The following is a 27,726-nucleotide window of genomic DNA, read 5'->3' on the forward strand; positions in this document are numbered from 1 at the left end:
AGCTCCACAACATGATTTTGTCTGCAAGCCTCTCCTTCGTCACTCTCCAAGCCCTCATCCAGATCACTCATTATAGTTCAGTATAGATTTTACAAGTCCACCCTTAAATCACTCTTTATCAAGCTCTTGGTGTAACTATAGTCTGTTTTACAACTTTCATTTTTGGTCTCATTTAAGTCTTCTCTTTCATATTCTAGTTTTTTTTTTTAATTATTATTCATTTAATAATCAGGATACCTGTGTGAGACAATGTGGGTCAGATGTTATATATTACCAAAACAAACACAAAGTATCCAGAAAATATGAAAAAGTCAAATGTGGCGTATTAGATTTTAGTGGAATTTTTTTCAACTTCTATAAAAAATATCTACTGATGTTGATGCCAGCGGTAAGAGGAGAACAGCCAGACTGCTTCGAGCTGATAATAATGCATAGTAACTCAAGTACCTGTTCATTACAGCCAAAGTATGCAGAAGAGCATCTCTGAACAGCAGCAGAAGACCACACCAGGTGTTACCTTGTCTGATAAATCTCGATGACTGTTGCCATATTTGGATGGTAGCGTCAGAATTTGGTGTAAAGAACATGAAAGCATGGATCCATCCTGCCTTGTGTTAACAGTTCAACCTGGTGATGTGGGTTTAATAGTGTAGCAGGATATTTTCTTGTCACACTTTAGCACCAACTAACAACCATTTAAACACCACAGCCTATCTGAGTGAATCCAACATAAATTTACATTTGTGCATGCAACTCTTGTTTTTAGAAGTCAGGGAAGCTGGAGTGCCCTGATATTATTATGAATGCAATTTGCACTAGTATCTAGCACAATCTCAGTCTTACTATTCTATTTGTTTTTATTATAAATACAATTTTCGCTCCCTCTCACAGCATAAAGCCCCTGCTATGTACCTGTGGCACTCTTACTTTTACTAACTATGGTGGTTATTTCTAGTAGACTGTACCATTTTTTTATCCTACTACTGTCCTCATTTTCCCTCAATAGAGTCTAGCAGCTAGCTAACTTGATAGCTAGCTAGTACTGTACAATGATAGGAAAAAGAACAGCTCTAAAATACATTATTTAAAGCTTTCAAATGGCCAGTGAAATTCATGCCCAAGAAAAAAAAACAACTTTTGACCACACCTGTAAACCTGCTTAACAGTAAAGGATACGTTAAGCCATTTTATTTTGAAAATCAACCCCCTCCCCGGAAGCTCCCTCTGTCGGTCCGTGTACTCTGACAGGTTTATCAAACAGGGGCAGAAAGCTCTTTCGGAACTCTGCAGCCGCAGCGGCTCTGATTATTTCACCATCGGGGTTCGGTCCAACATGGCGGCTTACGGATGGAAATACTGATGACAGTCCGAAAGATCGCCTCGATTTGTACGATGGTAAGAAGCCGAATCCGGTGCCTTTATCCGCGGGGCGTGAATACGCTGCGCCTCTGTCCGGTCCCCCCTCCCAGGGACGCTAGGCTAGTAGCTGCTCCGCTAGCCTGTTCGCTAACCTCACAGACAGGACAACATAATTAAAAGAAGAAAAAAACATCAGTCAGTCAGGGTTTCTCGGGAAAGTTGTGGAGCCTGCGAGGAGCATCAGTTTACCAGTACTTATCCTGCACCTCTGTGTGGAAAGAGGGAGAGGAGCTTCACGGGGAAACAAAGCGTGTTTTAACAGCCAGCCTCGGTTTGTTTACGCGGAGAAGGGCGAAAACTAGCTAGCCTAGCATGCTAGCTCTCACGGCAGCAGTCTCTGGACTCGGCTGGATAAAATTTACGGGCCTTCAAAATGACAAAGTTGTTGTTGTACCATTGCGTATGTAAGTCAAAGGTGTGATAGGCAGACAATGGGCGGATGTAAACAGCTCAGCCAGCTGACTGCTGCCTGTTCATGTGTAACTGGTGGAAAATTTCCAGCAGTTCCTGTCATGGGATACACCCTGGATGCCCCCCAACCCCCACCGTGAACCTGCTAATAGTTTGGCTTTACTTCTATAAAAAAAAATAAAGAAGCCTTCAACAAGGCAGAAGAGTCCGGACAGTTTAAAGGAAACCAAAGTTGTTGGGAGTGACTGTGCATTTTCTTTTTGCTTTTTTTATACCGCCCTCTTTATCAGATCTGGAGCCATGTTTACGTTTGCACATGTAATGCTTTGTAAGGAGTTAAATAAGATTTCCCCAGACACACTCCACTCGTTAAAGAGAAGCTGTAGGTGAAAACGTGAGACATTAACACTGCCTGGTTTCCTGTTAATGTGACCAGCTCTGCGTTTGCTTCAAGCTTAACCTCTGACTGTAACTTGTCCTGTTTGCATGTGCTGCACCTTTCAGAGGAGGACAGATGGTGATACAGATGCTTTGGAGAAGCCTGCTGCAGTCTTTGTCAGTCATTTGTTGTTCCCGTGTGTAAGCTCTTATCCAGTGTTTTGTAACAGCCCAGCATCTACGAGACAGGAAAAAAAAATAGTTTGATTCGTCTCTGCTACCTTTGCGGGCTACGAGGTGCTGGCCGGATGGTGCTTGTTTCCACAGAAAGTTGATTTGGTCGTATGGAAAGTGCGAAAGCCACAAACAAAAGCTGCACAAGCCACAGCGGGGCACGGCCGAATTCAAGCGTTCGTCTGCCTTTGACGTGTGAGGCGGAGGACCTTTGCAGGGTTCAGAGCGTTGGTGTTTCCACAACAGAGCAGTGAAGTGCATCTTTGAAACAAACTGCCTTTGCTTCCATCGAAGGTGGATTTGTATTTTTAAAAGTAGAAGCTTAAATTACTTATTATTTACACATTCACCTGACAAGCAAAAGATCCTCTGGTTTGATCCAAAGAGGGACCATAAATCCCCCTCTGTGGCTGTGCGTCCATTGGGGGGGGGAAAATCAGCCAAATTAACATGCAAGGCTACAGAGGCCTAATTGTGAATAAGGGAGCAGCTGAGAGTAGCACTATGTGGCCAGAGTATCGGGAAATTTCAAAAGAAAAATAATTATTTAATCTAACCTTAACTGAACCAGGATAATATGGTGTGAGATTTAAAAAAAAAAAAAATCCTGTCCAATCCATGGCAGTTGCGTAGACTAGTAACACGCATGAACATGCACACAGCTAAGCTCCACGCGATGAAGCCTAAAACCTCAACAAACAGGGTTAGTAATAACTGAACCAAACTGTAAAGTTTCAGTTTAGTTTACTGAGATTTCAATAAAAAAAAAAAAGTACCAGGGTTAACCCTGGGTTAGCCTACATCACTATGGTAACAGATAGTTCGAGATTAGAGATTAACAGATATGCCATGACCGCCTGCTGACTTGTCAATAGTAAGTAAATAACGTTACTCGGATTGTTGCACTGTTTGGTAGTACAGGACCCTGGTCCAACTTAAACCACCTTAAAAGTGTATTCAGGGAGAGCAGCTGCTTGAGGTCTAGTAAGTAGATATCGATATATTTGTAGTTCAGTGTGAACTTTGAGGAGAGACAGAAGAAATGAGTCTCGTTGTCACGCTTTATAAGAAAAGATGGGAGCAGATAAAACCCGTTATTACACACTCATTCCCAAAGTTACATTCCGATCAGTCATGCTTACATGCCTGGTCACCACTCAAACACTAATTTTGAGCTGGGAAGATTACAAAAAAAATCCGCAGAAATAAAGGAAAGAAGCTTCATTTTCTTTTAAAACGCAGCAGACGCGGCTCGTCTCGTGGACTCGAGTTATTTCGGAGCACGGGGGCAGGAAAGGGCAGACAGACTAATGCTTTCCTAGCATCCTCCCGACCGATCGTCATGATTAACAAACCCGATCGGTGTCTGACAAAACAGCCACTTAAGAGTTTCCACTCGCGCTGTTTTCTAACAGCCTTTCGTGCTGCCCCGACTTCACTTCAACTTTCATTTCCACCAGTGCAGGAAGTGCAGCTCGTTTCAGAATCGGCATAACCCAAAAAAAGAAAGCACGAGTTAATTAAAATGTGTGATTTCAGAGCACGCTTAGACCGTCTCACTCTGCACGCAGATGTTTGCTGTCGTCTTTGTTTGCCTTTCTGAGATCAGTGAGCTTGTTTTTGTTTACAGCCCCGTGCTGCTCGGGGGTCGTGTTTGTCTGTGACTTTAGAAAGCGTTAGCAGCATCATCATCATCATCATGCCCCTCGCCTCGCACTGTTTCTCCCCGCTGGTGTAATTTAATCCTTGGTTTCTAGCAGGACTGCAGGGTTATATGTCAGTGTTATTCAGAAGTGTTTTTATTGCACTGTCATGTAAACACAGCCCTGCTTTCACATCCACGCTGTGCTACGAATCTGTCAAAATGCACTTCACATAAATGCAGTGCTTCTTTTAAAAAACATTTATTCTACTGCAGCTCAAACACAAAACAAAATCAACAGGGCAGTGCTTTCACTTTATGTTATGTTACTTTAAGCTTCTTTGCAGGCTTGCCCTGAGTGGAAGTATAGAAGCAAAATGCACTGCAAAGAAAACAGCTCAGCTCTCAACGGGGGGGAAAAAGTCATGTTGAATATCTATAATATGATATGGACTGGGTAATGTGTGAGGAATGGAAGGATGCCACATCAGGATCGACCTACAGAAAACTGTGGGGTGGTAGAGTTGTGTAAGGACGTCAGGCTCTCAGGCCACCCTCATGAAGTCTGTTTCTGATTGTTTGGTGAGAGACATTCACATTCTGCTGGAGGTCATTTTGTAGCTCTGGAAGTGCTCATTCTCGCAATGGCCGACCTGGAGGAATAAGACTACCTGTGTGACCTCTGTAGGGTCCAGTTATGGCCTGATGACGATGGGGGTTCAAATTTGATTAATTGTGGGATTAATCAATGTGGGACTAATGTTTCAGTCACGTTAAAGCTATAAAAACAGGGCTACAGCCTCGTTGCAACAATAGAAATCGGTGGTTGCTCAGCAATTGAAAATAGTTCTAGCGACCAGAGGTGTGGAACACCCTCAGCTTGCGGGTCACCACAGTCACAGAGCAGTTGCACAGCAGGTCTCCTGGTTTTAGGCAACTTGTCTCCAAACAGTCAGATTCAGGCAGTCACTCTTGCTGTCTAATTGACAAACACAGCAGTCGGCCTGATTCAGCTGTGCCAGTGCAGTAGTGGGTTTGACTCGACCAGTTTGCAGCTGGTTTTGTTCTGGTTATGCTGCCATGAGCTTGTGTCATTTTTGTGGTCAAGTTGTCGTTGCAGAAGCTACGTCACAATTCGTGGAGGGATTTTTAAAAATGTTTTAAATTTCTGCCTTAAATCTGTGACGTTCCGATCAGACTCGTTTGCACTAGTTTGTTAACTGACGTTAAGTTTTGAGCAGCTGTGACACAATCAGTCCAAGGGTCAACTCGCCCCCGTTCAGTCACAAACTGATGGCAATAAAATAAGACTGCTATCTTGATGAATAAAAGTTGCTTTGACGACCTGGGCGGCCCAGTCTGTGTAACAAATACTTCAGAGGAAACGAGACTGCTAACTTTTTGCACACATTGGGAATAATTGTGGTCATGTGTCTGTGTCTTTGAGCCTAAAGTCCCGAGTTCTCGGTGTCAAGAAGGCATCTTCTCTTTTTACCTGGCTAGATCGCCATGGTAACTAATGCTGAACACATAAACTGGACCGCAGCAGGTTATGTTCAAGTCATGCAACACTATCCCTCTAGATTGACGGAATGTGTTGCCCTCACTTTAGTCAGCTTTCACATTTTGGGTATCAATAAAATTGCTTTTCAGCATGTTTTTAAACGGTTACATATATGTAGATGTGATTAATGGGGCTCGTCAGTGTGCAGAGGAAAATAAAATGCAGAAACCGAGGATGTGAAGTGAAAAACAAAGCTGCAGCAAGCAGATGGCTGAAAGTCCAACAGAGCAGAGAGAAAACAGAGCAGGAAAAACTGGAAACTTTGAGGAGGAAATTAGGACAAAGGAAGTTTTTAATGGATCATTTTTCATTAAAACAAAAACACTGACTGCAAGTTGTTACACATCCAAAATAATATGAAAATGTTCAGGAAAAAATAAATAAAACAGTCATTCTTTTCCTTGTTTTAATTCTTTGCTTGCAGGGCGCCAATGCCTCTGCCTTGGAAAAGGAGATTGGACCGGAACAGTTTCCCGTAAATGAACACTACTTTGGCTTGGTTAATGTAAGTATCTGGTGGTGGCCGTGCACCTGTTTACCTGCTGCAGACTGCAGAGCACAGCCAGCAGCTACTAATCATGTTCGTCTGTTTGAAGATTCACACCGGATGTTTAGTTGTCAGGCCACTTCTTTAGCACTGCTGTGGCTTATTTGGTGTAAACGAGCAGAAAATGTGCCTTCCTCTAAATCCCCTGGCCTTCTCTCTGTTCCTTTTTCTTTCTAGTTTGGAAACACCTGCTACTGTAACTCGGTGCTGCAGGCTCTGTACTTCTGTCGACCGTTCAGGGAGAAGGTGCTGGCGTACAAGGTAAGTAATGAGAGACGAACTGTTGAGATGAAACCTGGTGCCCTGACAGAATGCACACACAGCTAAATGCCATATTGATATGATAGAGAGTTACACGTTTAAGTTTTCATAAAAAGCAGATGTTTCAATTGAGCCAAATCTGGTGCTTGGTTTGTGGTGCAATGGTTCTCATAGGTTTTCATCTTGTATACCATTATAGCCATTTGATAGCCTCAACTTCCTCTTTGAATGTGTTAATTTGAGCTTATTTGAACTCATTTGTATTTGGATCTGGATTTCTTAGAAGCCTTCCTTTACAAATATTGACTTAGTTGCTGCAGGACGGCTATCAAACTGCAAAATTACACCGGGGCTCCACAGCCTTGATTTTATGTAGGACCATAACCAGAATTCAAACAGCTGAGTGAAGTCCTCTATTGCAAAAAGATGTGACGCAAGCAATGAGTGCCCTCATGAGTGCAGACTGACTAAATTGCACGTTGGCAGTTAATCCCATGAGAGTCTCATGGGCCTGTCCAGAGGTTGCAAGTGTTGTGTACTCCACATCTGGGCAACCAACTACTAAAATTCAGTGAAATCACGGAGCAAACTAGTTGCAAGGAAGTTGTCGTCCTCTTTTGACTCTGTTGTGATGGAGCCATAAGATTGCTTAGTTTGTCAACATTTAGAGAGAGTTGGGGAATGGCTGCAATCACAGTAATGTAAGATAGTGAAGGATGTACCCTCCTCGATTCAGAGATGGTCTATCTTGTAAATGGCCTCCTTGCCCCCCCCCCGCTCAAACCAGCGTTCCTCTCTGTCCAGAATGTGCACATCCTCATCATTGAAAGATTTAGGTTAACTGACGATTCATTCATTCTTTGCTATAGTTCACATAACCTGACTTCCATAGAGTAGATCAAGTATCAAGGTTCAGGCTAGTGTAGTACCATAAGATAATGTTAAACTATCTCTGAGTTGCTGAGGCTTTTACAGCGTAACGTTGACTATCTCCGTCTTCTTCTCTTCAGGTGCAGCCTCGCCGTAAAGAGTCCCTGCTCACCTGCTTGGCTGACCTGTTCAACAGCATCGCCACACAGAAGAAGAAAGTCGGCGTTATCCCGCCCAAGAAATTCATCTCACGGCTGAGAAAGGAAAATGGTGAGTGACTCTGCATGATGCTGAACTTTGTTTTTTCTTTTTTCAGAAAGAATATTCATTGAGGTCGAACGCTTCGACTCTGCAGCTCTGCCAGATTGTGCAGCTGCTGTTTGTGTACGAAATAAGAAAAAAAAGTCGAAGTAAAATCCGAGACTTTCCTCCGTCAGTCGCTTGTTTTAACCCCACTTCCTCTCACTATTGACGAGCACAGCTGAGGCTGGCGGGGGAGAAAGGGGATGAGGCAGATGGAGTGGGGAAAGGAAAAGAATGAGAGGAAGGGGAGGGTTATCGCAGCTGAAGAAATATAATTGTCAGCCAGATCCTGAAGGGGAAAGCAGATGTAGGAGAAGACGACAGGCTCCTGATTTGCTATATTTCTCATTGCCAGCATTCTGATTGCTCTTTATTCTTTGTTCTCTTTTCTTCTCACGTCTGTTATTTCCTATATTCCTCTTTCCACTTCTCTATTCTCACGCCTCTATATATCTTTATGTTTTCTGTTTATGTTTCGTTCTGCTTGCTATTTTTATTTTGTTCCTCTCAGAGCTGTTTGACAACTACATGCAGCAGGACGCCCACGAATTCCTCAACTACCTTCTCAACACCATCGCTGACCTTCTCCAGGAGGAGAAGAGCCAGGAGCGGCAGCAGAACGGAAAACTGGTTCAGAATGGAGGTGGAGGAGTGGGAGGAGGGGGAGTAGGAGGAGGCAGTAGCGAATCAGGAGGAGGAGGTGGAGAAGTGGAAGGAGGGAAGGAGACGCAGCAGACCTGGGTGCACGAGATCTTCCAAGGAACGCTGACCAACGAGACGCGCTGCCTCAACTGTGAAGCTGTGAGTGGCTCGAGTACTCGGAGTTTGAACTGCAGATCAGTATAAGAAGATGGGCGTGACTTTAAACCTGAATTCTTTTTAATGGTCAATTAAAGTAAAGTCTATGGAGGAACGGCCCTCTCATCCAAATCCTATAGTAGTTACGTTTTCCAGGAAGTCCAGACTGTTCCCTGATTGTTCCCTTGTCAAACACAGAGTGTGTATTCTGGAGTGTTTGTGAAGGCCCATGTCTTGTGTATCTGTGACTGCCTCCAGCACCAAAATCAGTCTCAGCAAATCATATTCTTAATTGTCCAAGTTCAAAGTCAGGCTTTCTTTGTGTTATCTGGTTCTCTAAAACCTGAAACCCCAGTCAGAGATGATGATGGTGTGAAGAAGTATGACGATGGGGGTTATCAAATTTCTGTGTTAAAGCAGGGCTTCCTGTGGGCTCATGTGAAAACCCTTCCCAGGTTATATGACTCTTCTTCTGCACAAAACAATCCCTCCGAGTGTCACGTCCTCCAGTCAGAGACATGATCAGATGACTATAAAATAGTGTCAAATCTCCAAAGAACACGAAACAGAAGAATGCAACAGCATTGCAAATGAGATTAGCACACAGAGGGGCAAAATAAACTTTTGAAGTTAAATATTTTATCACCAAGCTCAGTGCTGCTGTTTATTTGTGATGACTGCAAACTGTTGTGGTTCAATCAGTGGTTTCAGTAAGGTGCAGATTGACAGCTTGCCCATATTAAATAGAATCAATATGACACTTAGAATAAGCTGTAAATAAACAAATCGGTGAAAGCGTCACACTTCCAGATGATTTTAACCCAAAAGTCTGGACCTGCGTTCAGTCTATGTTAGCGCGGTGTTTTAAAAGAAGAGCCTGTTGTAACACAGGAAACTCGACCCAGCTCTCAGCAAGCCATTAATCTGGCTTCTAGACTTGACTACAGGTAAAATCTGTGTGAGACACTGAGTATTAATTTTTATCTTAATTTTCCACTTTGCTCGTTTAACCGATCAGGTCATTAATGCCGTTGTCATAACGACACACCATGTGACCTTGGGCGTTCGCCCTTTGCTTTTGTTTCAGGTGAGCAGCAAAGACGAGGACTTCCTGGATCTGTCTGTGGATGTGGAGCAGAACACGTCGATCACGCACTGTCTCAGGTACGCCGAATTTATTAGCGATCAATAAATAAATAAAAGAACGATTAAAGGATGCTGGCTGATCTCAGTGACGGCGTTTGTTTCTGCTCATCAGGGGCTTCAGTAACACAGAGACATTATGCAGTGAATACAAGTATTATTGCGAGCAGTGTCGCAGCAAACAGGAAGCCCAGAAAAGGTGAGTGACATCATCATCACGTGACTTTTCTGATTTTCTTTCATCACCTTTTGTTTTTGCTGCCTTTAAACCAGCTCTGTTACTTGACCTTCAGATAGCACACAGAGCTCTTACCAGGGAACTCTTTCACAAAGGCTTTTCCCCCTGATTGTTAAGTGCATACATTTCATGCTGTAGGATCTGCTGGTCTCAGCAGGTTTTCAGATGGTGCAGAGAAGCTAATGTAAACAATGAAATCCAGTATGAAAAGGTCTCTGACGGGCCCTAAATTAAAAACAAGTGCCAAAAATGTGTTTCTTTACTTTATTGTGAAGTAAATGAACATTGATGGCATTTCTGATGATGCAGGATGAAAATACTGAACGTTTCGTCAGCTATTGCTGCTCACAGGCAGCAGCATTTCCGAATGTAAGTAACTGCAGGGCCTTTTACATCCTTTATCAATGAGCCGCTGCCATAGACGACATGCTGCCGACGTCGAAGTCTGAACTGTTACCATCAGGTGCCAGCAGCAGCATTACAGTAAAATATTAGTGGCACAGCATTATTTCCAGTGACAAAAGCATAACTTTTAACCACCTGCTTTTCCACCTTATAACCGCGTCAGCTATTTCCAGCCACCGTTTGCGCTTCATGTCATGTGGAGCACGGCTAGCGAGCGTGTCAGCGATGCACTCAAGAGAGTGTGTGTGTGGGCTTGTGTCGTTGTCGTGCAAAAAATCCTACTTGCTTTTTTTTTTTTTTTTTTGGCAGATTATGAGTGTGACAGGCACTCTGGTCACTGCGAGCAGTCATTATGCAGTTCAGTGTGTCCTGAGTGTGTGTGCGTGTGTGTGTTAAGCATATCCAAGATTTCGCTGTAATTTTTTTTCCTTCTGTTTTTGTACACAACCTGTGGCGACTCAAGTACATAAAGCATTTTGTTGACATGGAAAACTCTCGCTGAGGTGGTCGAGTCGGACAGAAAATCATAATTGCAGCTTTTGAAACGCCACGCATTTGTTGAACTTTTAAGAAAAGCTACGTTTGTCACTCATTACTAGACTTTCCATCTTGGCTAAGCTCTGAAATAAACCCAGCACTGATGATAAAGCGGCCTCACAAGCTCACGTATCAAACATGGTGCAGTTAAAGAAGAGATAAAAGCACATCTCTAGAAACCACAAAACCAACTTGTTCAAAAGTAATTGATGTTGGGAGCCATAACTGCAGTTAAATTTACATTTTAATTAGTTATATTCTTAGTGGTGCTAGAAGCACCTTCAGGCATAATCGGAAGCTCTTGGGGGCATGCTTGAGGTTTTGTTACACGTAAAATTGAAACGTATCAGACAGTCTTTAACCCTCTCGAGGCAGGCGTTGCCAATTTGCAACAGTTAAAAACTAACAACCTGATTACCCCACATACATATTTTATGATTTTTTTTTTTTTTTTTTTTACTCAGAAGTACCACTGCAGGACTTGGTTGTGCATTAGCAACAAAAAGTTTAATTTGAGCCTGAGAGGGTTAAATAAACTGTAATTTGTTCAGTAAAAATCTAAGACAAGTCACTTTGTTTTTATTCCATCAGAGTTACATCAGTCTATCATCGCTGAAGCATGAGCTCGTGCATGTTATCAGCTGACTCTGTTCACTGCATGATGACCAAACACTGGTTTTCCATGAATACTGATGTTTGAGTTTTGATAAACCCGGCGCTGACGGTGCAGGGCTGTAGTGCTTTGCAGACTGTAGGAGCGGTTATCACAGCCTGTAACTGTCACACAGCTGTAAGTGCAGTACAACCACTTGAAAGTTTCTCTGAGTGGACAAATTTGTTCCATTAGACGGTACCCTACAAACCACATCTGATGTTGCTATAGCAACCATTGCCTTCCTGTTACATTCTGAGAAGTTCGTCATGGGCGTCAGTCTAATGCGAAGTCTATTATTAACTACTGAACAGCAGCTGGACGTCCCTCTGTCAGTGTTGCCCTTTGATATGAGTTTCTTTTTGTCTTCTTCTCTGCTCGCGATGGCGTCCGTCATACGGCGCCACGTTTTGTTTGTTTGTTTTGTTTTGTTTTTTTTAAATACGTACCATCAAATGTTTTTGAGAGCCCGCTAAGTGCACCAAGCACCATCCATTAGCTTGAAAGGCCCATGCTGACACCAGCGTCTGCAGCGTGCAGAGCAGCACAAACGAAAAAGGTTCTCCCAAATTAGGGGGAGGAACACAAAACGTGCTCCTCGTTCCTGACAGGAGGTCTGTGGACTGGCGTGGAAAGCTTTCAGCCTCTCGGTTTTTGTTGGGGAAAGATCGATCGTACTTTTTTGTGTTTCTGCTTTTTGTAATTTCGAAATGAAAAGGTTCTTTTTTCTTTTCTTTTTTTCATCCAACAATTCAGTCTTCAAAGATAAAGATTTTTCTGCTCTGAAATATATATATTTTAAATCAATATTTCTCTCATCTCTCTCACTCAGGATGAGGGTAAAGAAGCTACCCATGATCCTCGCCCTCCACCTAAAGCGCTTTAAATACATGGACCAGCTGCACCGCTACACCAAACTGTCCTATCGCGTTGTCTTCCCCCTGGAGCTCCGCCTCTTCAACACGTCCGGGGACGCAACCAACCCGGATCGTTTGTACGACCTGGTGGCTGTCGTCGTGCACTGTGGCAGGTAGAGTTTATTGTTTTATTTCACTTTAAATTTTTTGTCTTGAACTTGATGTGAATGTTTGCAGCTGCATGAGTGGAAGACGTGCAGTAGAGCACAAACTAGTCTAGTTTGTGTTGTATGTGGTTAAAAATGAGCAGATCAAGCTTGTAAACAGTCTTGTTGAAATGAGTCATTTAGTCTTCATAACAGTCCGAGGAGCAGACATTGTTCACATTATATGTGAGTAATTTGCTGAATGATTATAAAACCATTTAATACTTATCAGAGTTTTAAGTGTTTCTATATTGCATATAAATAGCACCCCTCCCCCAACCTTTTTTTTATTTTTATTTTTTTTTTAAATTTTGCTCCAACAAACTGCCGACATTTCAGTTTCCAGATCTTTCTTCTGATGTGAACTCTACTTATGAACCAGATGGAAATAAGGCTTCATTTCAGTTTTGTAACCTTTCGTAAGCCGACCTTTATCATCATCCCACTGTGTTTTTTGTGAGGGTGTGTCCAGTGAATAATGCGATTGGGCTTTTCCATGTAAAATAACAGAAAGGTTTTTTGTTTTTTTTCCCCTTGTCACTCATTAAATCCTCGCTGTTTTCTCAGTCTTTCAATGACCCAGACGTTATACTGATGGTATAAAAGAGAATGTTTAAACATTATTTTCAATTGCAGTTGAAGAAACTGCTCTCAGCCCTGACCTCTGTAAACACTCATTTTCAGGTCAGTGGATAAAATATGAAGGTTACTTTTTGATAATTTTGGCCATTTTAAATTTAAGAAAAATAGGATTATTAGTCATCATGCGTGCAATTAATCCACCCAATCGCTTCCATTTATCCTTTTCAAGGTCGCAGGGGGCGCTGGAGCCCCAGCTGTCATAGGGCGAGAGCTGGGGTACACCCTGGACAGGTTGCCAGTCTGTCACAGGGCTAACACATAGAGACAGACAACCATTCACACTCACATTCACACCTACGGGCAATTTAGATTGATCAATTAACTAACCAACTAACTGCATGTCTTTGGGAGTACCTGGGGAGAACCCACGCAAACATGGGGAGAACATGCAAAATCCACACAGAAAGACCTCAGCCTGAACTCAGGACCTTCCTGCTGTGCGGCAACGGTGTTAACCACCGTGCTGTTCATTACGCCAAATTTTAAAAGACCGAGATGTCGACCATGGAAACGGTCACCTCAAGGCTTCAAAACACGACTTCAAACACTGATGGATGTCATTATGGTAGCTGTGGTGTGGTCAATCACGTTAAATGCACTTGGTAGTATTACGGTAGTGTCAGATGTTACAATGTAAAACATTTATAATTTGTACTACCCACATCAGCTTTATCGACTGTATGTACCTGATCTAATGTGTTGAGGCTTGGGTTTTCTGTTAACAGCAAAATTTAATTAACACTTCACCTCCAGGGGGCAGCATATCAGTAGATGTTTTCACATAACGCACTGCTATTTAATTTGAGATATTCTTTCTCTCAAGAAGCTTTACTTTATGCTTTAAGCTGCCACTGTGCATAAAAATCAGCTACCTGGTTAAATAAAGGTAACTTTATTTAACCAAGTAACTCATTGCGCCATCTTGTGGTTGAAATTGGCGTTGCCCCAAAGTTCAGCCTAGTTGATCTTCAGTCGATATCTTTGCAACACAGTACACAGATATTTTTGTGTTGAGTCACAGCTGCTGTTTACTCACATTTTTATGATGGTTTTAATTGACTTTGGAGTTTTTTAACAGTTTTAAATTTTACAGAAAGTTCTTTTAAACCTGCAATTATGCACTAAATAAAAGGATATGGAAATATGTTTGGAAACATCTGGTTTTAAGTAATTTGTCTCTTGATTCTGTTTCAGAGGACAGAGGGAATATTCCTAAAGTTATTCGGGTTTTTTTAATTAGAAAATACTTTGCTCATTAACTCATTCATCAGATATTTATTGGATAAAGATATAAAGAGGAAATAAGTCCACGTGTCCCTGTAAACACTGCATTGCTGCGGTTCTCCTCGGGCCGCTCGTTGTTTGAATCGGTGTCCATTGGCTCGCTAAGTCCGGTCGGCCGATGAGTTGACGTCAGCTGATGTGTAAGCGAGCATGTGCGAGTCATTAGTCACTCGACTATGTTCCTCCTGCTGATGAGATGTAATCTAACACTGGAGCTTTCCTCAGGAGGACAGACGTCCTGGATAAACACAAAGACTGTCTCGTGCTGTGCTGCGTGTGGATGTGAACATCTTTCTAACAGCAGCGTCGGTTCATCACCAATGTTTTGGTCTCTTTTGACAACGTGAAACAACAAAAAACAGCAAAACATTTTCACAATAAATGATTTTTTTTTCCAGTTTTTAAAAAATAATCCATCTCTGACTTTGCGAAGAAGAAGAAGAATTTCTTTAAAATTTATAGTATTTATAGGATGAGGAGTTTATGTAGGAGTAGGTAATAATGTTCTTAGACTACACATTTTTCAAATCAGAGAGCTCATTCTCTTGACAATACTTAGTCAACAGGTAATACTATAGTTTTAAATAGATCTAATTTTCTGTTATTTCTTTATTATCAGTTTGATCTGAAGGTCAATCTATTGACCTTGAAGGAGAGGTCAGAGGTCAAATGTTGCATTTTGTTTTTTTTAAATGTTGACAAAAAAACAGCACACTTACAAGTTATCAGGCTTTTTGTCAGTTTGCCACCAATAAATCATTAAGAAGACCTTGAAGACTTTACTGGATGTAAGCCGAATTGTAATGGATTGTTAACATAACCCTGCTCGACACCCCCACAAAGTTTTATCAGAATTCATTCAAAACTTTTCCAGCTGTCGTGTTTAACACAGAATGACCCACAAACACTACCAAAAACAAAACCACGCTGGCAGTAAGGATGATGAGAATCATCACGACTCTGCTGTCTTATTTCTTAATGCATCTCTGTGTCTGTGCCCTGCAGCGGCCCAAACCGCGGACACTACATCACCATCGTCAAGAGCCACGGCTTCTGGCTGCTGTTTGACGACGACATCGTAGAGGTGAGAAGCGATCTTCTGCATTTTACAGGAAATCAGACGTCTATAAGTAGTTTTCTCTTTTTTTGTGCTGTTACAGTGGCAGATGCTCACATTAATCGTAGCCAATAAAACTGCAGAGCTGGAAATGATCATAATGAGTCTAACAGACCCCCTTAAAAAGACCAGATCGGTTTAAAGGTGGTAAAACAAGTGTGAACTGTTTAAATTGAGCATCAGCGTTTCAGCTCACATCAGACTGAGCACCCACTGAAAGATTAAAATTCCCATCTCCACATAAGCTTCCCATCTAATCCAATACCAGACAGGAATTCCAGGCTCACAGTCTATCCTGGCTCTCCCGAATGTTTTGTCTGGACTTCCTGCAGCGGGCCGACCTGCATACCTGAGCCTGATGAGGAGCTGAAATTGGGTTTAGCGATGGGGATAAATGATGACGGGTGGATAAAAGTGTCCATTAAGGAAAAAAGATGAGAGATGAGAACATACCTGCTTTTATTGGACATTTATCTTTCTCCTTTCTCGCTCATGGTCACGTGTACCTTCTCTTAATTGAATCATTACTCATCTCAGTCGTAGTATTATAAACTGAGATGACCTGCACTTTTTTTACATTACAAATATGAGAGACTGCTTCTCTGTGTGCTCCAGCCCTCATTCCTCCTTTAATTTTCACCGTCTCTGAGCAGGTGGTGCAGACATAGAGGCTGTTATTTTGAACTTTTACACAGCAGCTAATGATTTCACTCCCCCCCCCCCCCCCCCCCCCCCCTCCGATGAGTGTGGTTGTCATGAAATTGCCGTTCTGCTGATTACCCGTGTGCTTCTGCTGCAAAACCATCTGCTTTCCTCTCTGATGTGGCGACAGCGGAGGGAAAACATGGCTGTCTACATAGTAACAACAGTCTGACATCCTTGGAGCGTGATAGTGCTCAGCCCCCGTTAAACGGTTTCCCAGCTCCACTCAGCACGCTGTCATCTCAGTAGCTGACATGTCAGCAAGGAAAAGACGCAGCACTTTAAAAACATTAAATAACATGGTGACACTTTGATGAACCATCAATCCAAACAGGGAGATCTGCCAGCATCTATATCCCTGCCATACAGGGAGTGCAGCTCTGCTAAGTTTGCAGTGTGAGCCGATGGCCTGCTGTAGCTCTTTAGCCACTGGCGGCCCGCCACATCACGCGGCCTAAGCTTCGGCGTGCTGCTGTGTTTCAGCGAAGTAACCTTTCAGTCTGATGTTTTTCTTTCTTGATGCCAGAGGGAAAGGTATGGCACAGCAATCAAACTATCAGCAGCTCGCTGGCTGTGCAGTCGTCACGATGAGGCGTTCCAGAGCTTGCTGACGTTTAGTCTGTAGTTAGTGGTAAACGAGACACTGATCTGCAGATGTACAGTCTCAGCCAGTGTTAGCGTCCTTCATTAATTCTCAAATAACCTACGTCAGGAGTAGTTATTTTTATTAACAGTGTTATTTACAAGGAAAAGGCTTATTTTGCTGCGTCCCTAGATGGGATAGGCTTTCTGTCGTGTTCGGAGCCTGCTTATGGGGGGGAGAAAAAGAACTGTGTTTGCAGTAGAAGTTGGTGAGAATGGTCTCTGCATATGTACTGTATTTTGTTTTTGTATGTAACTGTATTCTGTTACAGTTAGCGTTTAAAGAGGTGGTATTTAGAATACAGTTACTTTGAAATAAAGGGATTACACAGCAGTCTTTTCCTGTTTCATATATTAGGCTATGCCCTTTCAGCAGAAATATTTCTGCTGAGAAATATTTTTAAAAATTATTGTTCAGAAAATGATTTAATATGAAGGCAGTAGGCAGAGTGTTATAGGCATCGCCCTAAAGAATGTAGCCTCATGGGCAGTGTAGTCCGGTTGTAAGTAAGCTATTAAGACTCGACTACACTATATTTGTGTTTTCCTCCGAATCAATAAGTTCCGTTGGAGCAGCCTTTCAACGCCTCTCTCTGTCTCTCGCTAGCAAAGTTGACCCAGACAACAAAGTAAAGCTAGTTTTTGGCTACGAGCCCGACACGAACCCGACGTATTAGCCAGAGGCCCCTTTGCTACGGTTCAGAGCTGCGGACCTGTTTTATATACGCGCAATAGTTTTCTATACGAGGTCGCTGCAAAAAGTGCAGCCTTACCTAATGTTAACCTACTGTTACTCATTAATATCTATTATCTATTAGTATTTAAAACTCTAGTTGGTATTGGTATGGCGATTAACCTTCAATCCAAAGTAATCCAAAGTATTCAGAATACGTTACTCTCATTGAGTAGCGTAACAGAATACGTTACAAAAAAGATTTTGGGGCATGTAATCTGTAGTGGAATAAGTTTTAAAAGTAACCTTCCCAACACTGTACATCAGTTCCAACTGGATGCTGAATGAATTGGTTCGCGTTAGCCGTTGCAAGACTTTTCTATACAGTTGGATAAGAATAACTGACACTATTGTACGGTGGCTCTGAGAGTTCACATGCACTGCAGCTTAACAAAACACCTACAAATGGAAAAATGCTGCAAAATTACACAAAACACAAGGAAAGTTGGATAAAACACAACAACATATATAAAAATATATATTTTATATAATATTTTTTTTAAACTGTTATGTTTGTTGGGTTGACCTACAGCGATGACTTAAAGCCACAAAACTAACTGCAGTTTGTCCTTATTTTTTTTAATTGTGTGTGTGTGTGTGTTTGTTTTTAACTTTACCATTTTACAGATTTGTGTAGTTTTCTGTAGCTTCAAGCAGCTTTTTGTGGATATACCCACATCCATGTTGTATCACAGTTAATTAGCATAATCGGAGGGAAAAAGTATAAAGTTCTAGTTGTATATAATCATCTGTTTTAAGCTGCTCAGCCTTACTGCCTTATACTAAAGGGGTGGTAGAAAAAGACAGAAAACGAGGCATGTAAAACACATCTACAGTCGGGGTGCACTTTATGAGGTGAAACAGTATACTTTAATGCAGTTCAGGACACCTGTGCCCCCAAAATATTCATTTTTATGACGCTTGTAATGTTTGGTTTTTCCTTATATAGTCACACAGGCGTTGATTTGGTTAAATTATAGCACGAGAGGTCACAGCTAGTGTTTTAGAAAATACTTTCAAGCATTTGGAGGTCATTTTAAACACACGTGCTCCTCTCTGTGCATTCGCAGTAGCAGTTCAGCCAAATCAAATATCTAACGTACACGTTATTTTCCCAGTTAGAATGGTTTATTTTGCTTTAAATCTCCTCGGCAGTAGGAGACATCACCCTGCTGTTTGCAGGAAAGAGCTCAGTCAGTCATCAGGGACTGATGGTTAAAACTGATATAAACTCCACAGTATTTTTCCACTACAGCGGGACTTCGGCCCGCTCAGACATCTGGTCTGGAAGATTCTGCTGAGTCTGCAGAGAAGAAAGATTAACTTATTTTTTATGGTTTGTGGAGATTTAATCTGCATGCCTCTCTCTGTTTTATATTTTAGCTTGAAGTCTTTTTCTGATAAGTTATTTTGATCCCTTTTTGGCTGCTTGTTTCTGCCATTTGCCTGTTTCCTCGTGGAACTCAAACTTATTTAGTTTTCTACAATTATGACGCCGATATCTTTCACTCCAAAAGTGCAGCTTTTGTTTTCTAGCTCCCATAACTTTACTTAACCCAGAAAACTGCTGGATTGAATAGGAGCCAGACAATATTCATCAATTATCAATATAAGCAAGACTAGATGTGCTTATAATAGGGTATGTTTCAACCACGGTGGAAAATGTAAAACGAATTTTCAGAGACGACATCCAATAACAAAAGATGTAAAAACCCCTAGAAAAGCTTAAGTGACATTCAGAAAACAAGATAAAATGAAGATAAATAAAACAGTACAATAAAATAAATAAATGGTAATTTATTTATTCATTTTGAGAATTGTGCACACAAAACCTTCCATATAAACATATTGTTTCTTCGTTCCTTATTTATGCACACATTTACTAAAATGGCGCAAGTAAATTGATCATTTTAAACTGCACTTTATTAATTCTCACATTTTATGACTGGATCCTCGTAGAAACTCTTCTTCCCACTTGTGCATCTTTGCAGATATTTGGATAGTTATTTTGAAGCCTCTGTCCAAATGAATGAGGAGAGGTGCCCTAAAAATCATGGTCAGAAAATGCAAGAAACTATCATTCAAATTATTATTATTATTTATTTATTTTTTTTTAAATGCCTAAAATTAGGTAACTTTGCAGAATAAGTTTCGTAAATATTTTTTTTCCTTTCTTTTTTGTAAGATATATATATTTTTAAAACTGTTATATGACATTGCATTTTCATTTTACGGGGCCGTCGGAATCATTGACGAAGACAAATTCTTGTGCTAAGTTTAATAGACTACAGCTGAGTTTGATTCAGTTTAATAAAATATAAAGTATCAAAGTTTTAACCGGTGAGAGTTACAGCGTCTCATTTGTCCATGTGTATACTCTTGTTTCATCATGGTTTCGGTCCTCTTGTATTAGTTTTTATTTAGTTATTGTCTTTTGTTTATTGGGGGTGTTGGAAACCTATTGGCCAGTGACGTTAACACTGCTTTGAAAGCAAAAACAAGGAGAACCAGATCCAGGTTATTACTGTATCCTGATACGGGTTCTAACCTCTGTTGTCGTTTTCTCTCGTAGAAAATTGACGCGCAGGCGATCGAAGAGTTCTACGGTCTGACCTCGGACATTTCCAAGAACTCTGAGTCAGGATACATCCTGTTCTACCAGTCGAGAGACTGAACCAAGGCGGTCGTAAGTCCCCAACAGACTGTCACTCAACAGAGGGGGGAGGGGCTTATGGCAGCCACCTGCTCCGCCCTCACTTAAGTATCCAGGCTTATTTCCTGTAGGCGGAGCTGCACTGGAGTGCCACTCGGGACGGGTTGAGACGTGTGCGGCAGGTCTTGTGACAGCCTTCTGGATTACCGTTCAAATCCTCTGTGTCCACACTGCTGCAGCAGAGCACCTTAAAAATATATTTAAAAAAAAACATCCACTAGAACCCCCCCACTCCCCCACCCCCTGGCAGATTCCACAACACTCGCTTTGCACTGTGGGCAGACTGACCAATCCAAGAGGCTGACATGTGGAGGACGAGCAGGAGAAGATGATGCGGCATAACCAGCTGTTTTGGGTGCAGCTGGTGTCGGGGGGTTAAGGTCCGAGTCGGCCTTTTTTGTGGCTTGTTGCACTGACACGCAACTCCCCCAAAGATTCCTTTAACGTCCCACCTGTCACAGCAAAACCACTGACACTACCTGTAGTGAGTGAACGGCTTGAATGTGAGCGCGGCGCTTGGATGATAGTTTGCGGTGTTTTGTATAGTGAAGTTTTGCCAATCGCGTCCTGCGCAGTGTTACAGGCGATGGTTGAAATGGAAACCAGCCACCAGGGAGGTGCTGATGGAGCTGAAATGTTCCCCACACTCATGAGTAAGGCTCTTTGTTTCAGGTTTAAAATTCTTAACTAAAAAAATAAAGAGAAAAAAGTGAAACCCGTTGACCAAAAGTACAATTTGCAGCTTATATAATTTTTTTAAACAACCCTGTTTAAAGAAAAGAATACTTTGCCACATGTTATATTTTTTAATCCAATCCTTTGGATCACCAACAGTCCTGTTCTAGATTCCAGAGCGTCTAGAGTGTCTAAAGCCACTCGTGGTGCCACAGTGGGGGAGGGAAAAGAGCTCAAAGGAAGTATTTCAACAGCATAAGCTAATTTTTAAAATGCCAGCTTCTCATGGTTTTGACAGCAAGCACACGCTCCTTTGCTCTCGAGGATGTGTTGTTGTAACATGTCTGACTTTTTTAAAGATGCCACAATATGCACATTTGTACTTTTTCTTTTTCTTTTTAAAGGGACGCACTATGAGACTAGTGCTTTTTTTTCCTTTAAGTCAGCTCTGATATCCACTTTACACACTACACGACACGCAGTGTCGAAGTTTGTCGAGTTTGTCTCATGTGCTTATGGATGCCTCTCTGCGCACACACGCCTTTACCCTTCTACAGCTGGTTCATCTCGCAGTTTCAGCCACGCCAATTTTGACTCTGGCTTAAGTGTTTTTCGTGCAGCTGCAGCTCTGGCAGGCAGTCAGGTTTTTACATAACACGTTTTCCACTCCAGAATCGTAAATTGCAGCCTTTGGTAACGCTGAGTGATGCTAAAGGTCTGCGGATGTGATCCGCTGATGCTCGGCTACACGGTTTATTTTATTGCAGTAAGACCGTCTCTTTCGCATGTTTGTCTCGGCCGCTTTTAAATGGCTTCCCCTCCTCAGCATCAACAGCAGCTTCAGCTTTAGGGGCGAAGCATCCTGTGAGATGAGCTGCATCGTGGTTATCTTACTGTTTCTGAAATGCTCATTAAATTGCAGCCTGGGCTAAATTGAGTTACTTGAATGTTAGCGCTACTCTGGGCAGCTGATTGAAGCTAATTAATCAGCTGAGCGTTTAGTGATTCCAGTAAGTAGTGCTTCAAGTGATCACATAACTGGATAATTTTGGGCAGGATTTCTTCTTCCTTAGTTAAAAAAAAGAAAAAAGTAAAACTTGCATATGTAGGTAGGTTAGACAAAAAATGATTAACTGCAGTCTTCCTTTAGAGGGGTAAAAGTGGGTTACATAGTAAAATTCATAAATATAACCACGATTTATGTTTACTTTCTCTCTTCTAATTTCAGATGATATTACAGATGAATGTGTTTGTGTAGATTCTCGGTGATGTTGGTCTTCTCAGCTTTAAGGAAGAAACTGCACTTATTCATGTCTAAAAACAACAACTACTTCCAAAGGGTCGACCCCCCCATTAGGGGTTAGAAACCTGAGAGACACCTTTTGCATTTAGAACTTTTTCAAGCTTTCTTTACTACAGATTCATCTTAAAACTGCTGACAGGCTCTGCTGCCGTCTTAGTGGTGCTGAATTCTGATTGGCAAGGCTTCAGTCACACAGGCCTACAGACAGGTCGGTGATTATCTGGTGACCAAAAGTTTATCCTCCAACCAGTTGGCAAGTGGTTGCTTGCTTTTGCCAGGGTACTGCATCCAAAACCTCCAACTTGTGGTCGCTTTATCGATATTTGACTTTAAAGGTCTCGGTTTTCCAGTTTGCGTCACACATTTTGCAGTTGCTGTCGAGTATTTTGAGTCCTTTAATGCAAACTACCGGTCACCATGGCAACCTGCTAGCAACCAAAGAAATCGCAAGGGGGCATTCGGTTCAGCGCCGTATACCTCTTTGGGACCAGTTCCATGCTAGCTACTGAGAGCAAACAACTTGCCAACCCATCTAGGAACATACAATTTTCCCTAGCAACCAGTGGTTGCCAAATGCCGCCAGCTGGTCTCTAGGGCTGTGTGTCCAGTACAGTCACAGAACACAGAAGTGGGGGTTTTTTTTCTTCTTCTTTTTTTTTTTTCTTTCTTGTCCTTAAAATGTCTGAAAGTCCAGCGTCACATCTTCCAGTTGCTTCCAAATAAAACTTTCGGAATATAAGATTTTAAGGGTCACAACATGTTTGACACATTTTCTTGCATACCTGACTGCGTGTTTGAACTCAGGTCTTCAAATTACTGCGTTTCTCTAGTATGATGAAGACCAAATATTTAAAGATCTTAAACTTGCCAACTTTGAGAAACAGAATTAAAACTTACAAACAGGGTTTGATTGAGTTGATCTGAGGAGAAGCAGAAGCCTTTTTAAAGCCTCGGTCTCGCTTTCCAGCTGTGGGTTAACCCTTTCCGCCTCCATTATTTTCTTAATAATTGCACAAACCAAATATAGTTACACTTTTTTTCTTTTTTTTTTTAACCCGAGTTTAGTTATTTTGTTGTATATTTTACACTCCTAAGCTGATAAGCCTCCATGCTATCACTCCTTCGTAACAGAGCTACAGCAGATGCAAAGCGGATTTGGAAAAAAAGCTCTATGCAGCCTTTAAGGTGTTTATATTATATAGCTGTTGAGTTTTGAATGTTAACATGTACAGTCAAATTTAAAAAAAAATAAAAAATAGGGCTGCTGCTTGACCTGTGACATGTGGATTTTGGGTGCATCGCAATACGGTGAAGTCGCTGTCTCCGCTTTTAAAACTGAAAAGCACTTTTAAATATTTGTCAGAAAACTTGTCATTTTGTCCTTCAATCGTGCAATTTAGTGAAAGTAACAGCATTCATGCTTGTGGCTGTACAGTGTTTTCACTTTACCACAACCTGGCACAAAGCCCTGACTCCCAGAGGTAAAAAGTAAACAAATGTAAGGGAATTCAGGTTGAGTCTTGAAGGCGTATCACATCCCCCAAAATACTGCAAAGTAATTTTCATTTCTTCAGAGAGTGATTTAAGTGCTCTGAAAAGTGACACTTTTTATCATCATTCAGGTTTTATGTCCGTAACACAGAGCAGCCAAAATATGTTACAAAATAATGTGAGCTTGTGGATTTCGCTCTCTTTGTTGCATAAGCCTTTCTCTTAGTTCTGCCAGCATGAGAAAGTTTAAAGTTGGACGTCGTGCAGCCAGAGCCCTGGCCTTAACCTGCTTTTTCCAACGCATTCTCATCCAGATGCATCCTTTACACACCAGGTGTCCTCTAGCTTTGGTGCTCTAATGCTATAATGGCCATGTTGAACACAAATACAGTGCGAAGGAGGAGACCCTGTTTTTCACCCAATATGGACCTTTGTTGCACACTGGTTAGGTTTAGGTGAGATTTAGCCTGTCTAGTTTGCATAAAGTTGCTTTCAGCAGCGCCTATATTATATTTCCTCAGTATAAAGCTGACGTGTGTCTGTTAGCTCCGGATGTTGCAGAATCCTGCAAAATATGGGTTATCCAACCGATCAAGTTATCTTGGTTTCAAGGTAATAGCAATATGACCAATCTAGATCGGGTGGGTAAAGTTAAATCACTGTCAGCCTCTTCCGAAGTCATTCTGTCCATTTATGTTACATAAAACTACAACTACAAACAGTTTAACTCAACAAATACCTCATTTGGCTCAAAGTTCTCAAATCTGTGTAAACGACTGGGAGGAGATCGAGCGACTTCCTTGACGATGCATCCGAAGCACTTCACTCAATGAGTCGAAGGTTCAAAGTCAACACTATATCTCTTTCACGTCTGTGCTGCTCTTTAACTAATCAACTTAAAGGAAGTAATCTACATTAAAGGAAAGTGTTGCGCAATTTTTATGTTTCGTTTTTTCTTGGGGGCTTAGTAGTTTTATAACTTTCGGACAGCTGAAGAAAGTCGTTTTTGGCTGCAAATGACTTGAAACACCAACAGAATCTGTGGACTCTTTAAGTTGCGTTCATACATACCAAATGATGTTTATATTGTTTTTATTCCTTTTCTTTTTTTTTTAAATAAACAAAGTGTAGGTGTACTCAAGATGTAAATAAACACAGACAAGCACAAAAGCACATTATTAGGGAGATGGAAGTCCACAGATTCAGCTGGAAGCCTTTCTTTTTATTTTAAATATGAGAACCAGAATTCATTGAAACAATGTGTTGGATGCTTATGTTGAAGCAAGGCTCTTTTTATTTAAATATTATTATTATTATTATTATGAATGTCCATGTTAACGTTTTTTCCTTTGATGTTCTGCATTGTTTTTATTTTTATGTATTTTACTAATTTTGATTGTCTGCTGAGGCAGCTCTGGAAATCTGAGGATTTATTTTGATCTAATTTGGGGAGTGTGAAGTGAGAGATGTGTACATAAATACAGATGTTATTATTGGAATATAAATAATTGCTTGCTTGGAATAATCAACAAATCTAGATCGAGAATATTAGTGTACGTTATCTCTCAAAGATACCTTTCTTATGGTTGATGTCTTCAATCTGCCTGGTGCTTTAAAAATTGCAAACCCCACCCATCTGGCACACCGGGCAGACCAAAACAAACAAACCCAAATATATGGAATGGTCACAATGGAGCTGTGAGTTTATTAACATACACTCACTTTATAGACATTCTCTTATTAGATGTTGGTGTGCAAAAAAATACATGACTGTCCAAAACCTGATATGCGATCACAGTGTTAAAGGAAAAATCCACTTTAGGTTACATAAAGGATTAAAATAAATCAGCAGCTGGTGTTGGTGTTTGTTTCATTTTGTGTTGTCCTGATTGTGTTTGAGTTCTAATGATGATCAATGTTTATAAGAAGACAGAAAAACGACTATACTGGATTGAGAGAAACTGAGGGAGATGGTATATATTAGTATTGAGCTTCAAGTAGTTCCACTGCAAAGGTTTCACTATATTTAACTTTCACATTTACATGCTTGACAGCAGAAATTTATAGATATTGCAGATGCCGTTATTATGTCTAATGCAAAAGTTCTCCACATCTTAGGTAATGTGGAGCTTTTTAGCTAAGATGTGGGAGTGGTTGCTGGAGTTTGCCGGCTGTCGATGGGTGAAATCGGTCACAAAGAGATTATTACACCAAAAACCACTTTGTTATTGCGTTGGGTTTGGCAGATTGCCGTGGTTGCACAAAATATGGCCGTCTATTTGCAATCACTAACTGGAAAAAGTGTGCAACCATTGTTCACCTTGAAAGTTAAAGCTGTGCCTTATGTCCTGAAACTGACATGTTTCCATAAGCAAATCCAGTCAACTTTGAAGATGACCATTCTCCGTTTCACTATCATTCTGCAAATAGTTGGCAAATGTTTGCAAACAAGTTGGCTTCTTCCATGCAAACCAAAACCAACCAAAGCATTTGCAAGAAGTAAAACACCTGTCAAAGTTTTGAAGAAATATCTTAAAAACTTGTATATTTATATTTAATAGGCAGAAAACAAACTGAATTCTTGTTTTTATACTCAAATTTACAGACACGTAAAAATACAGCAGCTGTGGCTTAACCCTTACATTCGGTGGTAGTCTAATAAATTTGTTAAGCACTGTAAAATAAAATGTCATCAGCAAAGAGTGGAAACCTTGGAGCTACACCTTCAATTCCAAGAGTATTAAAATATTGTCAGAAGAAAAGAAGTGGAGAGACAGAGGCCAGTTTTTGCACCCTAAAATATAAAAAGTTCCTTTTAGAGAAATATTTTCATCTGGTCATTTTTATTATTGCTTTTATTGTTTTATAGATTTTATTAATCTAAAATTAAGCATATACGTCAGCGAGTAACAGAAGGCAGCAGTCAAGCATCCCCTGTGTGCTTTTTGAACAGCATTATGGGAAATTGATGAAATGCAACAGCTTTTGTTGGTGTGGGGGAGGAGTCAGAAGCACCGACGGACAGCTACAGGTGGATTTTTCCTTTAACAGTTGTCTCTTCAGAGCGTTTGGTCGTCCACATCACTCCCCTTTTCAGTCTTGCCAAATAAATGTGTTTAACCCAGTATGTGACGGACATACAGTGACTGAATGCATCATTAACACTCCTCTAATGTATGTTTTTAGTGTGCAAAGTAGCAGCAGCCTCACCGAGACCAACACTGTTAAAATGAAGGTCAGGTAAACACAAGTAAGGGAATCTGCTTTTTAAATGGTTGCATATTTTTGTACCAGCTGAACACAGGAGGGTTTTTTGTTCATGCAGAGTCTGCGACTACAGACTGATCTGAAGGACCAGTAACCAGGTTGTCCTCTCGGTGTTTGTATTTGTGGGGCTGCTGCTGTCTGACGTTCATTCTGAATCCGTGGAGATGCAGTGAAGTTTGGGAATGACGGCTGGTTCTGATGGTGTCTAAACTGTTCGAAATAAAACACAAACTGGTTTTGATGATAACTCAACTCTGCTCTCAGTCTCTTTCATTGAGAATGTTTGACTATAGCGTCTCGTTTTTTTAAACATACATGCAGAAAATAGGAGGTAATGCAGCTGTGTGAAAAACATAATCGCATCTTTGCTGGTTGAACAGAAATTAAGAGGGTAAGTAGCAGCTAGATGCTCGTAATCTAATGAGTTGGATCTTTTCAGGATGAGTAACTAAAATTGGTTAAGATGGCTCTTTGCTAAGTTGACTGTAATGAGTAGACACAGCAGTGGTCCATTAGGAGACCTTTCATGCTTCGTAGATCAGTGTTTAAGAGATAAATAAATGTATTACTCTGAAAATGGTCAGGTACAAGGACTGGACTGGAAATGGGTAACAAAGCAGGTCCAAAGAGAACTCTTAACAGACCTTCAGAAAGCCTGCGAACTGATGCCCAAGACCACTTTAAAAAAATTA

The 27,726-nt window shown here is 41.2% G+C and overlaps 1 protein-coding gene across 1 annotated transcript; it reads left to right on the forward strand.

Moving 5' to 3' along the window:
* The first annotated feature begins 1,212 nt into the window (after window positions 1-1,212).
* usp12b (ubiquitin specific peptidase 12b) lies at window positions 1,213-27,286 on the forward strand. The gene is made up of 10 exons (XM_082528061.1): window positions 1,213-1,395; window positions 6,073-6,153; window positions 6,373-6,456; window positions 7,467-7,596; window positions 8,141-8,430; window positions 9,515-9,591; window positions 9,686-9,769; window positions 12,235-12,432; window positions 15,397-15,475; window positions 20,158-27,286. The coding sequence occupies exons 1-10, from the start codon at window positions 1,348-1,350 to the stop codon at window positions 20,257-20,259; spliced, it is 1,173 nt and encodes a 390-aa protein (XP_082384187.1). The 5' UTR covers window positions 1,213-1,347; the 3' UTR covers window positions 20,260-27,286.
* The last annotated feature ends 440 nt before the right edge of the window (window positions 27,287-27,726 follow it).

The sequence above is a fragment of the Aulonocara stuartgranti genome (assembly GCF_965226115.1).
Source record: "Aulonocara stuartgranti genome assembly, chromosome: 3".
NCBI lineage: Eukaryota > Metazoa > Chordata > Actinopteri > Cichliformes > Cichlidae > Aulonocara > Aulonocara stuartgranti.

What these genes read in the sequence shown, in the direction of transcription:
- usp12b (XM_082528061.1), top strand. Translation starts at nt 1,348, where the DNA reads ATGGAAATACTGATGACAGTCCGAAAGATCGCCTCGATTTGTACGATG. An exon ending in TCGATCACGCACTGTCTCAG is followed by an intron (nt 9,592 to 9,685) that starts GTACGCCGAATT and finishes TCTGCTCATCAG; the next exon opens with GGGCTTCAGTAACACAGAGA. An exon ending in AAACAGGAAGCCCAGAAAAG is followed by an intron (nt 9,770 to 12,234) that starts GTGAGTGACATC and finishes TCTCTCACTCAG; the next exon opens with GATGAGGGTAAAGAAGCTAC.